We start from the raw sequence: 18,786 nt of genomic DNA, 5'->3' as shown, positions 1-18,786 counted from the left end.
TCACTTTGTATTTTAAAATACCTGTCAGCCATAAATTGCAATACTACTTTAGAGCTCCAATGGAATTACTACCTAGCCTATCAAGAGCTAATATAGAGATCAACAGAAATTGGCTATGGGCAACGTTTAAATTCTTTTTGTTCAAAAATAAAAAACAAAAGAAAGCAAAAAATAACAACAAAAACAAAAAGTACCATATAGCTGAGTTTAAAAAAAAAAAAAACACATTTGGAAATCCTGATTTGGTTTTGAAAAATAATGGTATTGCCAGGCGGTGGTGGTGCACGCCTTTAATCCCAGCACTTGGGAGGCAGAGGCAGACGGATCTCTATGAGTTCGAGGCCAGCCTGGTCTACAAGAGCTAGTTCCAGGACAGGCTCCAAAGCCACAGAGAAACACTGTCTCGAAAAACCAAAAAAAAAAAAAAAAGAAAGAAAAGAAAAACAATGGTATTTTATGGAGGATGGAGGGGTAGCGCTCTTGATAGAGTGCGTGCTTAGCATATATCGGACCCTAGGCTCAATTCTCTAGTACCATGTCGGGTGGGAGAGAGCAAAAGAGACTAGTAGCAATGAAAGATAGGAATTATCAAACCTTGAATGAGCATAGCTTTGCAAGAGAAAGTGGCGGTCAAGCTAATCCTTTGTATATATCCTATCAAAAATTAGTCCTAAGCCAGCAAGATGGCTCAGTGGATAAAAGTACTTGCCATTAACCTACAGAATAGGAAAAGATCTTCACCAACGGACAGAAGACTGATCTCAAAAATATACAAAGAACTCAAGAAACTTGACATCAAAAGAACAAATAATCCAATAAAAAATGGGGTATAGATATAAACAGAGAATTCTCAACAGATAAATCTCAAATAGCTGAAAGACACTTAAGGAAATGGTCAACATCCTTAACCATCAGAGAAATGCAAATCAAAATAACTGAGATTACACCTTACACCTGTAAGAATGGCCAAGATCAAAAACACCAATGACAGCTTATGCTAGACAGAATGAGGGGTAAAGGTAATGCTGGTGGGAGTGCAAACTTGTACAACTGCTTTGGAAACCAGTATGGCGATTTCTCAGAAAATTAGGAAACAATCTACCTCAGCAATTCTGTTGTTGGGTATATACCCAAAAGATGCTCAATCATACCATAAGGACATATGCTCACCTATGTTCTGCTGCATTATTCATAACAGCCAGAACCTAGAAACAACCTAGATGCCCTCAACTGAAAAATGGATAAAGAAATACATTTACACAATGGTAAATGTGTACTACACAGTGGTAAAAAAATAATGACATCTTGAAATTTTCATGCAAATGGATGGATCTAGAAAAAAACTATATTGAGGTAACCCAGACCCAGAAAGACAAATAAATATGTACTCACTTATAAGTGTCTTCTAGACATAAAGCAAAGTAAAAAGCCAACCTAGAGTCCACAACCCCTGACAACCTAGACAACAAAGAGGACCCTAAGAGAGACATACATGGATCTAAATACAAAGGAGAAAAAGACAAGATCTCCTGAGTAAATTGGGAGCTTGGGTAGAAGCAGAGGGTAGAAGAGGAGGGGGAGGAAGGGAGAGGAGCAGAGAAAAATGTATAGCTCAATAAAAACAACAACAACAATAATAAAAGAACCAGAAAAAAAGTACTTGCCATGCAAGCCTAATGACCTGAGTTGGATCCCCAGAATCAGATGTCTTTGTCAGTGTGCTCCTGCTGTGAAGACACATCATAACCATGGCAGTTCTTACAAAGGAAAACACTTGATTGTGGTGGCTTACAGTTCAGAGGTTTAGTCTATTACCTCATTAGTGGGAAACATAGTTGCATGCAGGCAGATATGGTGCTGGAGAAGGAGCTGAGAGCTCTACATCTGAATTGGCAGGCAGTAGGAAGAGAAGTGGCTTTAGCTTCTGAGATCTCAAAGCCTACCCCCTAGAGACATACTTCCTCTCACAAAGCCACGCCTACTCAAACATTGCTACACTTCCTAATAGTGACACTCCCTATGCACCAAGCATTCAACACATGAGTCTATGGGGGCCATTCCTACTCTAACCACCACATCACCACACCAGAGAAAAAAGCTGGATATGAGGGAGGCTGGAGATTTGGCTCAGTGGTTAAGAGCACTGGCTGCTCTTCTAGAAGACTGGAGTTCAGTTCCCAGCACCTACATGATGGCTTACAACCTCTGTAACTCTGGTTCCAGCATCCTCTTCTGCCCTCTGTGAACACTGGGTATGCAGAAACATAACATGTACTCATAAACACATTAAAAAAACAACAACAACCAACCTGGTGGATATGGTGATATGAATCTGTAATCCCAGCATTCCTACATTAAGAAGACAGCAGGTGCAGAAGCTTTGCAGTGAGCTAATCTAGAGTACAAAGCATGGCAGAAACAAGAAAGACCCTGCCTCAAAAGATAAGAGGTGAGAATAGTTCCAAGAGTTGTCCTCTGACCTCCATGTATGTGTTGTAGCACGTGCACACACACATACACACACACACACACACACAAAATACCTAGTCTGTACCTCAAAAATCCTGAATGAGCCAGGTTGTGGTGGCGCACGCCTTTAATCCTAGCACTCGGGAGGCAGAGGCAGGTGGATCTCTGTGAGTTCCAGGCTAGCCTGGTCTACAAGAGCTAGTTCCAGGACAGGCTCCAAAGCTACAGAGAAACTCTGTCTCATAAAAAAAAAAAAGGGGGGGTGCTGCAGAGATAGCTCAGAGGTTAAGAGCATTGCCTGCTCTTCCAAAGGTCCTGAGTTCAATTCCCAGCAACCACATGGTGACTCACAACCATCTGTAATGAGATTTGATGACTTCTGGCATGCAGGCATATATGTAGGTAGAACACTGCATACATTTTAAAAAGAAAGAGTTTCGTGTTTAGCTCTCTCATTAGGCAAAAATTCTCCCTTAGCTCCTTCACAATACAGTTCTCTAAAGTCAGCATTCCAGCTTAGATATAGATTTTAAAAAATAAAGTTGTAAAAATATCTTCTTTACACATTATTCTGTAATTTCAAAGCAAATTAGTTGCATTATGTCTAGACTCCTTTCAGAGGAAGTAAAATTAACAGTATGATTTTCTGTGTCTTGGCCTCCAGGCAAATTACAGAAGTTAACAGGTACCTAATTAGAACGGGTTTTTCCTACTTCCTGCAGTAAGGGACTAAAGGTGAACTGTACTTCTTGTCACTTTCCCCACATTTACTAAAATGCAGCCTGTAAGTGTGAGATGCAGTTAACAAAGTACTGTGAATATAGTTGACAAATCTGGCTATTCAAAAAGAAACCACCTAAAAGTGGATAAGGAACTGGAAGAACCCAAATCGCCCATTGGCACCGCTGGACACACTAAGAAACATGACAATCATGATTAATTCGGAAATCTGGCAGGGAAGAGGAACAGATGGAAAAAAGTTTAGGTGAGGGCTTTTAATGACTAGTCAAACATAACGTGAGTCATTAAAAGTTTCCAGTTAACAATCCCTTCTGCCGTACATCCTGGGCCCATTCCTTTATGAGCCACTCTGCTGTTTAAGCTGTGACATCTCAGGTTTTACTGCCTCTTCCACAAATGAATACATAAAAGGAAAGACGCTCCCCGCCGGCTTTGAAATGTAGGGCAAACTCTGGTTGGGGGTGGCGAGAAAAAGAACAAGGTACAGAGACTGAGGAGCACAGAAGGCAGAAAGGGTGTTGAAAGTGAGGAAGAAAAAAAATTTTTCCCTAGGTTACGCCTGCTAATGGTGTCCTTACAGGCTGGGTAGGATCGTCGCCGCGTGCTGAAGGGCCCAGCCCACCGCCCTTCCCCAGCAAAGTAGGACCTGCCCCTGCCCCCACCCTGCGACGGACGGGGCAGCCGATCGGCCACCAGACCTCTGCCTCCTCGCGCTGCCTGCCGGGAGCTCCAGCCGCTTCCGGTGACGCTTGATCGCTGAACTCCGACTCCCGTCGGCCCCTGAGAAAACCGCAGCAGGTTTGCGCGGGTGCTGTCGGAATCTGTAGTTTATCTGTCGGTCGAGCTGCGTAGACGGAAACGAGGGGCAACATAGCCGGGAACTACCGAGGCGAAGGTACGGGTAGTAGCGAGGGGTCAATTCACGCCAAGCGTGGGGTTGGCGGTGAAGCCGGCGGCGGTGGTTGGGGTTGGGTGGGAGGAGATCCTTTCGCACACACGAGGAGGTTTGAGCTGCTGTCGCTGCGGTCGCGAGTACCCAGTCTGGACTGTAGCTGCCCAAGACGCTGAGGAGTGAGTCGTTGGCCTCCGGCCCCTCTGTCTTATCGTCCTCGCTGGGTCAGCGCGGCCTGCTCCTCCCCGGTCGGCCGCCCCCGCCTCCATTTCCCGCCCTCTCTTCACCACACACACGGCCCCCCCGATCATGGATCCCGGCAGCGGCGGAGGCGGCGGAGGCGGCGGTGGCGGGAGCAGCAGCAGCAGCGACTCTGCGCCCGACTGCTGGGACCAGACGGATATGGAGGCCCCCGGGCCAGGGCCTTGCGGCGCCGGCTCCATGGCGGCGGTGGCTGAGACCCAGCGTGAGAACCTCAGCGCGGCCTTCAGCCGGCAACTCAACGTCAACGCCAAGCCCTTCGTCCCCAACGTCCACGCCGCAGAATTCGTGCCGTCCTTCCTGCGGGGCCCGGCCCAGCCGCCGCCATCCCTCGCTGGCGCGGCCGGCGGCGACCACGGAGCGAGCAGCAGCGCGGGAGGCCCTTCGGGTAAAGGGCCGGGCTGGGTGTTCCCAGGGCCCGGGCGGCGGGCTGAGGCCGGAGTTCCGCGCCGACGTGGGTGGGGAGGACGCGCGGCCAGAGCGGCCCGCACGTGGGGCGCTGACAGCGGCGCCGGCTGGTCTGGGTGGGGCACCTCCAGTCCCGGAGCTGGCTGGCTTGGGGCACCCGGGCGTGGAGGAGCGGAGAGCCAGCCACGGTCGCCCGTCGCCGAAGGCCGCGGTTTGCCGGCAGACGTGGGAACCGTATGGCACCCGGCAGGCCCTCGGCCAGGCAGTGCCACGAGGCCCAAAAGTGGGGACTGATGGGGCCTGAAGTCCCTCAGGTGGGCGCTGTGAGAGCCTAGGAGTTGGGGGACAGGACTTGTCTCCTCGCCTCACCCAGAGAGAGAGCGAGTGCTCCTGCTGCAGTTTCTACTATTGGAACTGTAATTGCGTTTTAAATAACTGTGGCACCGGCCGACCTGAAGGAATCCCAAGATGCATTGCAGGCCTGCGATCCGCCAGAAACTGTTGGCTGTCAATACAAAGACCTTTTATCATTCTTAATAGTTTGAAACTTCAAAGGTTCAAAAATGTCAGGAAGATTCCTCAGTAGTAACATGTGGTAGGAAAGCTCATTGACTTGTGTGAGGTTTTTAAGTGGGATTTAAGACCTTCTAAATGGCACGTTTAGACTTTAATTGTTTGAAAGTGTTGACCTTATACGGACAGCTTGCTATAAAAGCTCTGTTTGTGTGCGTGTATTGGTAGCTTAGTCTGTTACTTGAGACACTTGAATATTTCTGATAACTTCATAGTTGCCCTACACAGTAACTACAAGATACACTTTCTGTCGTTTCTAGTTTCAGTCTTTAGACGTCTATTTACAAGCTGACTGTGGGGTGGTAACCTGCTTTCAGGGACTGGTGTTGTACCAGGGTCTGTTGAGTGAGCTTAAGTATTGCCTTCGCGCTGGTGCTTATTTGAGTAAATACGGTATTGTCTCTTTAAAGAGAAAGGGGAAAGGGAAGGAAAAAGGCTGACTCTTTAGTTCTTTAGCAGGGAGGCTGTGGGCCAGGTCGTTTGAGCTCATTTCAAGTGAGAGTATTGTTAATTTCTATGTTTTAAGTTCTGGACTTTAGCCTGTGTGTTGGTACCCCAGATAATGTCTGTAGTTCCAGAACTCTGGAGGCGGAGGCAGGCAGATGCTTGGGGAAAACAGAGAAAACAAATTTCAGTGTCACCTAGCTGCCCTCTTCCAGGTGTGGCAGTGCTTGTCTGTGACCCCGGGGACGCAGGAGGCTCAGGTAGGAAGATCTTTAGGTGAAGGCCGCTGGTACTATCTGGAAAATTCTCCTAAAAATAAATAAATACCAAAAGTAAGCAAAGTGCTCTTGGAAATGAGTTTCTTAGGAAACTTTTGCTTCACTTTGCTCTCCAGGAGCGAAAGGGTGTTTAGGGAAATGCTTTTGTGGGGAACATGTGTAAGCATGGTTTAGATGAGACTGTTTTGGGTGGCTGGGGTGGAGAATGAACTTTGGGGCTGTATCATGCATGAGAGATTTGTCATACTTACCTGCCCCACCACCACCACCATGGGGGTTTGAATGTTTATTGACTGGCATTTCTTTTATTTGTGTGTGGTTGATATTTCCCTTTAAACAAGGAAACTCAATTTTACTTTGTTTTGTTTTTCAAGACAGGGATTCTCTGTGTAGCCTTAGCTGTCCTGGCTGTCCTGGAACTTGCTCTGTAGACCAGACTGGCCTCGAACCTATGACTGGGATTAAAGCCGAATGCCTAGCTTAAAATTCTATTATATTTGCTTTTTGGGTTTTCCAGACAAGGTTTCTTTGTGTGACAGCCCTGGCTATCCTGGAAGTCACTTTTAGACTAGGCTGGCTTTGAACTCACAGAGATCTGCCTGTCTCTGTCTCCAGAGTGTTGGGATTAAAGGTGTGCGCCACCAAATTTTTAATTGTTGTGTGATTTCTGTGATTGCAACACTTGAGGAACATGGAAAATTTCCATGAATTCCAGGTCAGTCTGGGCTAGAGTAAGAACCTGTATCCATCAAGGAGAAATAATAATAATATAAACATTATGTGTGCAGTGTCTGAATATTGCCTATGTATTAGTCTAAAGCTGTATGGGACTAAAGTTTGGAAACTTTGAGTTTATAAAATGCTATCATCAGTGAATTTTGCTTGGGGAAAGCAGAAAAAAACAAATGGCAGTAGCACTAAGCCCGTAACTCATTAAGGGGAACGCACATGCTTCTGATGGTGAGGAAATGGTCCAGAAGGTCCTGCGGCCTGTTGTTATCAAGCCAGTCTGCGGTTGGTGTTTCTAGTAGGAGAGCTGTGGTGAGTGGGGCTCTAGAATGACCTTGAGGGTGTGCTTGCAGAGGCAACCAGCTCTCCTTTCTCCTGGAAACAGGATGATTTGCCCCTTTTTTTTTTTTTCTTTTCCTTGAAATGCAGTAGAGGAAGGGGCTTTGGTGCCAAGAGTCTTTACATGTTCCTGGAAAGGCCATTAGTCAGAAAGAACTGGCTACCCGGTGTTGACCTTCTTCTCTTTGAAAATGTAAAAACACCAAATTCCAGCTGGGCGGTGGTAGCACAAGCCTTTAATCCCAGCACTCGGGAGGCAGAAGCAGATGGATCTCTGAATTACAGGCCAGCCTGAGCTACAAGAGCTAGTTCCAGGACAGGCTCCAAAGATACAGAGAAGCCCTGTCTGGAAAAACAAAAACAAAAAATAGCAAAAACAAAACAACACCAAATTCCTAACAGTGATTAAGTAAACTCACTTAAGTGTTATTAAGCATAAGCATAATCCATTTAAGTCCAATTTTCTGCAGAGCCAAGTAAATTGTGCTGGTGACTATAAATGAAAATAGAGGTCTTAAAAAATGACTGGAAATTTTATTTAAGTTTTAGTATATTCTCAAGGCTAAACAACCATCGTCACTTAATGGATTTTTTTTTTTTTTTTTTTTTTTTTTTTTTTTTTTTTTTTGCTACATAGCCAAGAATTACCTTGGACTTTTCTTAATCTTCTTGCCTCTACCTCCCAAGTTTACAGGCTTGCCCCACCACAGAAAGTTACACAGTGTACATGATATTGGGGCTCAACCCAGGGATTTGTGCATGCTAGGCACACACCGACTGAGCCCCCACCCCCCCCCCATACTTAGTCTTGTTTTGGATTTTTTAAAAAAATATTGATTTATTTATTATGTATACAGTGTTCTGTCTGCGTGCCTACCTGCATGACAGAAGAGGGCATCCGATCCTACTACAGATGGTTGTGAGCCACCATATGGTTGCCGGGAATTGAACTCAGGACTTTTGAAAGAACAGCCAGTGCTCTTAATCCCTGAGCTATCTCTCTGGCCCAGAATTTTTTTCATTTTTCTTTTTTTTAAAGGCAGGTCTCACTATATAGCCCAGGTTTTCTTCTCAGTCTTCCTGCCTCAGCATCCCAGAGACTGAAAAAATTACTGGTGATTGCCATTGTGCCTGCTTGACTTTCTGATCACTGGATAGTTTTAAGTTTCTTCGTTGGGGCTTGAAGATTAGAGAGTATCCAAAATCAAAATAATGGGTATTTTTTTTGTGCAGAATTCTTATACTTTGTTATGTTAACCAGTTCCTATTACAAAAATAACTGAATAGTCTTATTTTTTATTTATTTTATTTTTTTAAAGATTTATGTATACAGTATTCTGTCTACATATATCCTAAAGGCCAGTAGAGGGCACCAGATCTCATTACAGATGGCTGTGAGCCACCATGTGGTTGCTGGGAATTGAACTCAGGACCTCTGGAAGAGCAGTCAGTGCTCTTAACTTCTGAGCCACCTCTCCAGCCCCTAGTCTTGTATTTTTAATGGCACTGATAGTGCAACCCTGAGCCTCTTGTACATGCCAGGCAAGGACTCTATCTAGCCACTCACCCCAGCCTAAGAGGGTGTGCATGTTTGTGTGGTGTGGGGTGTGTGTGTGTGTGTGTGGTACCTTGGGGGGGGGGTCATGGAAACTGGAGAAAGACATAGAGAGTCCTACTTTATTACTGTCGGCCATACTCCTTTGAGATAGGATCTGTTATGAACCCATAGCTAGGCTGACAGTTCAACCCCAGTGGTCCACCTAGCTCTGCTCCTCTGGGCCCCATGGCCCTGGAATTATATGCACCTGTGCTTATTATTCCAAGCTGCCTTTTTAAAGTGAGTGCTGGGGATTTGAGCTCAGGTCTTGTGTAGCAAGCTGTCTGATGTACTGAGCCATCTGCCCAGCTTCCCAACCTATGTTTTTGATTTAGTTTTTGTTTTACAATTTAAATGCCTGCAGGAATAAAGATAAAAAGAGTTAGTAGGCCTCATTGGAATATAAGTAGAGGACAGTAGGAAGAAATTGGTGGTAAGTATTGTTCCTAGAATGTCACAGTGATGGGGATTAGATTTTGCTTCTTGATTGATGTCTTCACATATAGACAGCTTGAGTATGAGGATATAGGGGCATCACCTAGTATAAGGTTGAGTGGTTGTTTAAACTTAAAATTTTTGATTGGAAACAAACCTTTGGAGCATGTTTTATTTAGTGTTGTTAGAATATAGTTTATTGCATGGTTGCATAGATCTATCTATCTATAGATAGATAGATAGATAGATAGATAGATAGATAGATAGATAGATAGATAGATAGATAGATAGATATACACACATACACACCTCTTTGAAATCATACAGCATGGAAAGGGCAGGCAAAGTGACTTAATAGGTTTAAAAAACAAAACTTGCCAAGCAAGCCTGATGACCTGCACTTGATTCTTGGAACCCATATAACTAGGTGGAAAAGAAACCACTCCACAGAGTTGTCCTCTCACCCTCACACGCACACACACAATAATACTAATAAATTTTGAAAGTAAAATTATTAGGGCAGCTGGGGACATAGTTCAGTAGTAGAGCGCTTGCCTGGTATTAAACAGCCCCAAGTTAGAACTAGCTCCTTGGCACTATAAGGAAACAATATCAAATTCTCAAGTCAAGTTAGGGAAATACAGTAGAGAACAAATACAAGCTTTCATTTGCTTGCTTTTGTTTGCCAGGGAAGAAATACCTTAAAAGTGTTAAAAATAGAATTATCTTTCTGGCTAAAGAGAAAGAGATGAAAAAGACTTGGTCAACTTTTGTGGTGAGTTAACATGGTAGAAGGGAATTTTTTGCTCAGCTGTCCCTTCTAGCAGTAAACAAGCATTTGCCTGTCTACTGAACATAGGATGCTTGAAAGAGTGCTCTGGTAGGAATATCAAGGTAATGAGTATGGTCTTTGAAAGAGTCTAGAAAGAAGCCAAGTAAGTTTACGGTAGTGGAAGACTGCAGAAGAATGCAAAGACAGGTAAAGGATGTGGAAGCAAGAGGCTGCTAAGATCCAGGACCCTTCAGTAAATGGTTTCAATCTTGTTATCCTAATGATAACACTAAAGATACGTCTGTTTTCTGCCAGGTGTTCTTTATGAATGCCTTGGTTTTGTTTTGAGGCAGGATCTTACTGTGTTTTCTAGGCTGGGCCATAACTTACCTATCTTCCAAGTGCTGGAATTACTTTTAATTTTTTCAGGAATTTAACAAAGTAGAACATGATATATCTTAGTATTTGATTCTTTTTTACCAGACAACAGTGGGTTTGGGTACCTAAAAGTTTTGTTCTTGTTTTCAGTAGATTTTAACTAAGTAGCTTAGCAGTAACTATAGTTTGTTTATTCATGAATAACTTTGTTCTTTGAGAACTTGTTACTGTTTCCCACTGTAATTCTTCTTTCAAAGGGAAAGAAACAGTAAGAATTTCCTAAGCATTTTCCATTGCTATAGCTTATTTCCAAACAGGTTCCAACTAGGTGATTGTCATTTCACTTGAAGGACAAAAAAAAAAAAAGAAAGAAAAGGAAAAGTACATATGACTGTGTAGCACGAATAAAAACCCAGAGACAGATATTGGATTCCACCTGAAGATCAGAAAAGCAAAGCAGCCAGCCACTAGAGAGATCTTTTACCTCTACCAAATCTTCAGACTGAAAGGGCAAGATCCTGTCTCCACAAATCCTCAGACCCCACCTCCACTCAGTCCTGTCTCTTCCCCTTTATATCCTCTCCGCCCAGCCAGCCACATTGCCCCTGTCTCCACCTCCCTAGTGCTGGAATTAAAGGTGTGTGATTCCCAAGTGCTGGGATCACCTTTGTTTCTCTTTTAGACAGATTCAATCTTGGGTAGCCCAGGGTGGTCTTGAATTCACAGTGATCCATCTGCCTCTGTCTCCCGAGTCCTGGGATTAAAGGTGTGTGCCACCACTCCATAGCCTGTATGTCTGACTAGTATGGCTTCTTTGCCCTCTGATCTTCAGACAAGCTTTATTTATTAGAACACAAATAATATACCACTGTATTACTGAGCAATATGTATCCATCTTTGGGTAGTTGATTTTTGTAGTAGGACAATGTCTTCTACTTTTATATCTTACACTATCTGAAATGCCTCTGGCTTATGTATTTTAATATACTTTTGTTTTTGAAGTAGATGAGACATAAATTGTAAATAAGATCTTTTCAGGATTACTTGAAAAAATGTGTTTTGTTACACTAGAGAAAGTCATATCAGGTTGGTATGTGGCATTGCTTTAATGATATAATAAATAGGTTCTTTGAACATTCGGGCTGAAAATGACTCCAGCAGAATATAATCTTAGTTTCGAATAGGGAAATTGAAGCCTAAGCATGCTGAGTGGTTGTCTGAAGTCACTCCCAGAGTTAATGACACAGTTGAATCCTGATTTACCAGCTACTCGTTTAGGGCTCTTTTTGCCCTACCATGCTGTTTAATAGTAAAGAAGGGAATGCCTATAGCCAGTGTCTATAACCAGCATGGATTTTCTGACAGGCTAGCCCTGGAATTTGTCTTTCTAATGTTTTTATTCTTAAAGGTTTTTGTAATAAGTGCAGGACTCTGAAATGCTTGTTGTAAATTTTATGGAGCAGTTATCACAGCTTACTGCTAAGTAAGTCTCAACTCTCAGTGCTTGGATACTGCCACCCCATTTTATAGATGTAAGGATTACAGATTATAAAAGCTAAACACCTTAGTCAGAGTATACTCATGAATAAATGGAGGAGCAGGCTCTGGTTTCAAAGCTTATTTTAGTGATAGTGACTCTAGCCAGGTGGTAATAGTGGCGCACACCTTTAATCCCAGCATCTAGGGGGCAGAGGCAGGTGGATCTATGTTAGCCTGGTCCACAGAGTAAGTTCCAGGACAGCCAGACCTACGTAGTGAGACCCTGTCTCAAAAAAACCAACAACAACAAAAAATCAATCTCCTTAAGATTCTTTCAAAACCAGGCCCATGAGTCTAATTTTCTCCATCTTCTGTCTCACTGCTGAGTTTCAAGTATTATAACTGCCCCTTCCTGCATTCAAAAATATTCATGTGGATGGCTTTGAACATGTTTCTTTGCCTTTGTACTTGTGTTCTCTCCTCCCCTCTCCCTCCCCTATCCCTTTTTTTTCTTCACTTTGAGTCTGTTCGTGATGCCCAGGCTAGCCTTGAACTCTTGGACTCAAGTGATCCTCCTGCTTCCACATTCTAAGTACCTGGGATTTCATGTCTCAGCTTTAGCATATGTTTCCAGGGTCTTACTGTGGTAGCCCTTGCTAGCTGTGAACATACTGTGAATCCCAGGCTGACCTCAACTTCAATAATCCTCCTGTCTCACCCTCCGGAGTGACAGTCCAGGCTTACTACAATGTCTAGCTGCGTTTCCATCTTTAGAATGTTTGAGAAGTAAGACAAACCATGGTGTTTTATGATTTTGTTCTGTTGTCTCCTTTAACTGTTTTCCAGTGTTGCCTATAGAAGAAAGAAATCTCTACATGCAATTTTGGTGAGATGGGTTGGTCTCCTGAGTGCTGGCGATCTTTAGTTCCTTATTTAAGTGATAAGTCAACCTCCTGAGTAAGGCATTTCCATAACCCTCCTTTAGAAAGCTGGCACTTCCAAAATGGTTTTTACTGTATTCAAGCTTAGTAAAAATTCAAGCCCCGTGGTGATGGTACACACTCTTTAATCCTGGTACTTGAGAGGCGGGGCAGGCAGATTGCTTGAGTTCGAGGACAGCCAGGGCTACAAAGAGACCCCTTGTCTTGGAAAACAGAACAAAACAAACAATTCAGTGACTGCATGGAGTGGGATAAGGAAAGTGCAGGGAAGCAGTATGAACCTAGATGAAGCTAGGTCTGGAGGCACATGCCTGTAATCCAGGCAGGAAGAGTGCCGTCAAGTTCAAATATAGCCTGGGCTACTTTATGAGTTCAAGGCTAGTATGAGCTACAAAGTGAGACCCTGTCTGAAGGAAGGAAGGAAAGAAGGAAGGAAGGGAGGGAGGAAGGAAGGAAGGAAGGAAGGAAGGAAGGAAGGAAGGAAAGAAAAAGTGGGCCAGGGATATCTTGGTCAGTAGGTAAAAACAAAGAAGTTGCCGTATAAGCCTAAAAACCTAAGTTTGATCCCAGAAACTATGTTGAAAGGCCAGATGTCATGATGCGTGTCTATAATCCCATCATTACTATGGCAAAATGAGAAACAAAGACCGTAGAATCACCCCCAAAGCTCATGGGCCAAGCTAATTGGAGTACATAGTCCAGCAGATGCAAGAGAGACCCTGCCCACCCCCACAGTAATGTGTAATGGAAACCCGACTCTTCAAACATTGTTCTGCCCCTCATGCATGTGCCTAATGCCACTGTAGCATCTGCTTGTGCATGTTCTCTCTCTCTCTCTCTCTCTCTCTCTCTCTCTCTCTCTCTCTGTCTGTCTCTCTGTCTCTCTCTGTCTCAAATACACACATAAAATCAACCGATCAATACATACATAGCCACCCTGACTTGGTGGCTTAATCTTGGAATTCCAACATTTGTGAGGCAGAGGCAGGAAGATAGATCTCTGTGAATTCAAGGCCAGACAGAGTTAAGCCACTGTCTCGGGGAGAGGTGCTGGGGCAAACTGAAAAAAGAAATGAAAACTGCTAAAGTTAATTTATTAAAAAAATTTTAATTTTTAATTAAATTCTGGGGCTTCAGAGATGGCTCAGTGGTTAAGAGCACTGATTACTCTTCCACAGGACCCAAGTTCAATTCCCAGCACCCACATGGCAGTTCACAACTGTCTGTAACTACTTCCAGGGATTCAACACCCTCACATAGACATACATGTAGATAAACTCCAATGCATGTAAAATAAAAATAAACCATTTTTTGAAAGTTAAACTTTCTAGCTGGGCAATGATGGTATACACCTTTAATCCTAGCACTTGGAAGGCAGAGTCAAGCAGATCTCTTAGTTGGAGGCCAGCCTGGTCTTTAAAGAAAGTTCCAGGCCAGCCTAGGCTACCAAAGAAACCTTATCTCAAAAAACGAAAGAAAAAAAGGGCTTGTTTTACTTTATGTCTATGAATGTTTTGCCTGCATGCATGTTGTGCACCACATTTATTACTGTTAGATCACCCGAACTGGCAGTTAGTGTTGGTTTGGTGTTTTGGTGACTGTCCCAACAGATGGTTGTGAACTACCATGTGACTGCTGGGAATCAAACTGGGTCCTCTACATGAACAAGTGCTCTTAACCACTGAACCATCTCTCCAGCCTCTTCTTTATTTTTTGAGACAGGGGCTCTCACTGAACCCAGGGGCTCACTGATTAGACTAGACTAGATAAGCCAGCTAGCCTATTCTCTGCCATCCCAGTGGTAGGGATTACAAGCCTGTGCACTACACTGGGCTTTTGATGTGTCTGCTTGGGGTTGATCTTGGGTCCTCATTCTTGAGCAGCAAGTGTTTCTCAGACTCAGGCACATCCCAGCCCTAGGAGAATCATTTTACCTTGAGACACAGTTGTTGTCCTGCTACACTCCAACTTCCCCTACACTCCAACTTCCCCCTCATAGAATTGTTCATGTTTCTAGCTGTGCGGGGAGCTGGTACGTGGGTGTGCACAGGATGAGTGAGTGTGAAGGACAGCCTCAGGTGATGTTCTCAGTGATGTCATCACTTCCTTTGAGGTGGTCTGTAAGTGTGGGTAAGTAAGTCCACAAGAGCCCGAAATAGAGGGATCTTTGGTGTGTCTGCATCTTAGAAAGTCTTTCGCTGTATCATTTGTGCTTTTCAGGGATAAAGAAATCAGACTCACATATTTGTGTAGCAGCATATATTTCTCTTATGCTGTAGGGATGCCATAGCAGATTAGCGGTTCAGCAACTGCAAACTGAACTGTTGCTTGATTTTAGGATTCTAAGAATTCTGACTTCATCAGAATCACTTAAAATTATAATAATAATTTTGGCCAGGTAGTAGTGGCACATACCTTTTTTTTTAATTAAACGTTTTCATTTATTTTATGCCCAGACCACAGTTTCCCCTTCCCTTTCTCCTCCCGTTGCTTCCTCTCTCCCCATCCACTCCTCCACTTCTGCCCAGAAAGGTGCAGTCTTCCCCTGGGTGTCAGCAAAGCATGGCATATCAAGTTGAGGTAGGACTAAACTCCCTTTGTATTAAGGCTGGGCAAGGCAACCCATTTTGGGAATAGAGTCCCAAAAACCAGCTCAAGTACCAGGGACTGGACTTGTCCCATGCAGGCTCCCTAACTGTTGGTCCAGAGTCTGTGAACTCCTATGAGCCCAGGGGTTGGCACACACCTTTAATCCCAGCACTTGGGAGGTAGAGGCAGACAGATCTCTCTAAGTTCGAGGCTACTGCTCTACAGAGTGAGTTCCTAGATAGTCAAGGCCGCACAGAGAAACCCTGTCTTGAAACAAACAAAATAATAATTTTGAGACAGGGTTTCTCCATGTAGCTCTGGCTGTCCCCTAACTAGCTATATGTAGACCAGGGTGGCCTTGAACCCAGAGATCAGCATGCCTCTACCTCCTGAGTGCTGGGATCCCATTGGTCAAGAATCACCTTTTCCGAGTATATTACTGTATGTATTCCAGAGGCTTCACACAGTTGCCATTTAGTATCACATTACTTGGGGATTTGATAACATTGCAGTCTCAGCCTTCTTGGGTTGGAGGATCATCAGAAGTAGAGAAAAGAGAGGCATATTGAATAAGTACAGTCCAACTAATTGTATTTGTTCTGGGCTTTGCGTTACATTTATAATATCTGTGAAGGAAAGATTTGGGAAATAGGATTAACCTTTTTTAACACATTCCCATTATTGAAAGTTGGCTGCGTCTGTGGTGCTTTTAAGTTACCATTTTGTGTAAGTGCCGGTGTGGAGGTCAGAGGACAGCTTTGTGGAGTTGGGTCTCTCTCTCTCTCCTACCTTTATATGGGCTCAAGGGATTGAATTGAGGTTATAAGTTTGGGTGGTGAATTCTTTACCTGTGGAACCACCTTGCTGGTGCCTTTATTTCTCTTAGTTCCTGGCAGTTGGTAGAGTTTTTTTGTTTTTTTTTTTTTTTTTAAAGTAGGCTAAACAGACTTGATTTGAAATCCAAGTTAGCTGCCATTGTTCTGAGTTGCTGAGGTTTGTGATATGTTTATTGAACTTCTTTTATTTTGTGTTAAAAGATAAGTAAATAAGCTGGGCGGTGGTGGCGCACGCCTTTAATTTTAGCAGAGGCAGGTAGATCTCTGAGTTCTAAGCCAGCCTGGTCTACAGAGTTAGTGCCAAGACAGGCTCCAAAGCTACAGAGAAACCCTATCTTGAAAAACCTCAAAAAAAGATAAAAAAGAAAAAGAAAAAAAAGATAAATAAAAGAGCTCAATTTCTAATAAAACTTACTTCTCTTAACCAGCACCTGTGGAGTCTTCTCAAGAACAGTCATCATTGTGTGAAGGTATTTTTTTTTTAATATCTAACCAAGAAAATATTAAGTTGTCTGTGATGTTTAAAAAAGATACTGTTTCATGAATATATATTGTGTCTCAATTTTTTTTCTAGGTTCAAATTCAGCTGTTAGCATGGACCTTTCAGAAAGTGTTGGTAAGCATTTCTGACCTTATTAAGACAGTAATGGGAACACTCCAGATTTAAGGTCCACATGGTCTGATGACTGAAATGTCTTAGCTCCAGCCATACTTAATGTTTTGCTATTAAAGTTTTAACACAGCCTGGACAAATTAGTGAATGCACGTGGAATCAAGAAGAGGAGTGCTATTCCTTTGACTTTTTTGGTTTTTGAGACGAGATCTTTGTAGCTTTGATCTATTTATCCTGCTGCCTCTGCTTTAAGAATACTGAGATTCCAGGCGTACACCATCACTAGTCAAACATTTTATCAAATTCTCATCCATTCTTTTTTTTAATTGATTTTTTTTATTGAGCTCTACATTTTTCTCTGCTCCCTACCCCCTCCTCTTCAGTCCTCTCCCAAGGTCCCCATGCTCCCAGGTTACTCAGGGATCTTGTCTTTTTCTACTTCCCCCATTGTTTTTTTTTTTTTTTTTTTTTTTTTTTTTTAGATCTATTTACTATGTATACAGGGTTCTGCCTGCATGTATTATTCCTGCAGGCCAGAAGAGGGCACCTGATCTCATTACAGATGGTTGTGAGCCACCATGTGATTGCTGGGAATTGAACTCAGGACCTCTGGAAGAGCAGCCAGTGCTCTTAACCTCGTAGCCATCTCTCCAGCCCCCCATCCTTTTTTAAAATAACTCCATTAGCCTTAAAAGTTTCCTATTCCCAAAGTGACTATTAAAGTTAATGCCAAAAGTTACTGTTTACATTGAAAATTTACCTCCTAAATTCTTTCACACTCCTTATTCTGGTTTCTAGACTTTCCTTCCCCCCCCCCCCCTCCCACTGTCAGGGCATCTTGATCCTGGAATAAATAGGGTTGGACTTTTTTGTTTACTTGTAGTCTGTCCTTAGGAAATGACCCCGTGCTAGTATAGCTGTGTGTTATGGTATAGGTTCCAGTTCTCTGCTGTCAGGAATGAGGCCAGCTTGAAAATCCACCCATCTCCGTCTGTGTCATGGGTGTCAGGAAAGGGGCCTAAGCAACTTATATTTGCCACTTTAAAGACTGTTTAAAATGCGGGCAGGTATTGTTCAAGATATTGAGTTAAAATACCTTTCTTCAGTAGAAAATGGAGAGACAGAAATGTCCCCAGAAGAATCATGGGAGCACAAAGAAGAAATAATTGAAGCAGAGCCAGGGGGTGGTTCCTCAGGAGATGGAAGGCCACCTGAGGAAAATGCCCAAGAAATGATGGAGGAGGAAGAAGAAATACCAAAACCTAAGTCGGTGGTGGCACCACCAGGTGCTCCTAAGAAAGAACATGTAAACGTAGTGTTCATTGGGCATGTTGGTAAGTTTCCTTCATAGACTCATAAACGCTGACAGGTGTTATTGTAGAGAGACATCGGCATGTGGAGCATCTTGTTTAGCTCCTTGGAGATGTTGAGTGAAACTGGGTCAAAATATTGAAATTCCTAAAGTGCTCTGTATACATGCACATTGAGAGTTGACTGCAGGTCACATGTCAAGTGCTTTCTTTGTTTGTTTGTAGGCTAGGTTTCTCTGTGTAGCCCTGACCTGAAACTTGCTCTTTAGACCAGGCTGGCCTCAAACTCCGAGATCCACCTTCTTTTTCTGCCTCCCGAGTGCTGGGATTAAAGACATGTACCACCACTGCCCAGCTGTTTTTATGTTTTTTAACGTGCTTCAGCTGACCAAAAAAAAAAAAAAAAAAAAAAGCCAGTGTTTTGTACTTGAAGTTTGGGCAGATGAACTGTTTTGTAGTGCCATAGAAGCTGGAAGAAAATGAGCTTCATTGTGTGTGATGGATAATTAGTCTGCAGACCATTGGTGATGGTTTGCTATACTGTGATACTTCTTAATTAGTATCCAAGAAATATGCATGTTTTGTTCTCTTTAGTTGATATGTTCCTTTTAATGGGATTAACATTGTTACTGTTCATCTTTATTTTGTATGAAATAAGAAATTAGTAATTTTGAGTAACTTCTGTATATTTCCCAAGTAAGT

At 43.2% G+C, this 18,786-nt stretch overlaps 1 protein-coding gene across 2 annotated transcripts in view; it reads left to right on the top strand.

Annotated features, from left to right (window-relative positions):
- Nucleotides 1–4,118: 4,118 nt before the first annotated feature.
- Gspt1 (G1 to S phase transition 1) overlaps nt 4,119–18,786 on the top strand; it is a 33,906-nt gene continuing 19,238 nt past the window's right edge. Inside the window, exons 1-4 of one of the 2 annotated variants that reach the window (XM_038325897.2) lie at nt 4,119–4,751; nt 16,590–16,631; nt 16,736–16,777; nt 17,884–18,108. In XM_038325897.2, coding sequence (XP_038181825.1) covers nt 4,412–4,751; nt 16,590–16,631; nt 16,736–16,777; nt 17,884–18,108 — 649 coding nt within the window. In that variant the 5' untranslated portion in view covers nt 4,119–4,411. Of the gene's footprint in view, nt 4,752–16,589; nt 16,632–16,735; nt 16,778–17,880; nt 18,109–18,786 lie in introns of both variants that reach the window. The other variant, XM_038325896.2, reaches the window with a different exon arrangement.

Source organism: Arvicola amphibius, chromosome 4 (assembly GCF_903992535.2).
Source record: "Arvicola amphibius chromosome 4, mArvAmp1.2, whole genome shotgun sequence".
Lineage (NCBI taxonomy): Eukaryota > Metazoa > Chordata > Mammalia > Rodentia > Cricetidae > Arvicola > Arvicola amphibius.
Note: the sequence above shows the minus strand (reverse complement) of the source record. Positions and strands in the feature narration are given on the sequence as shown.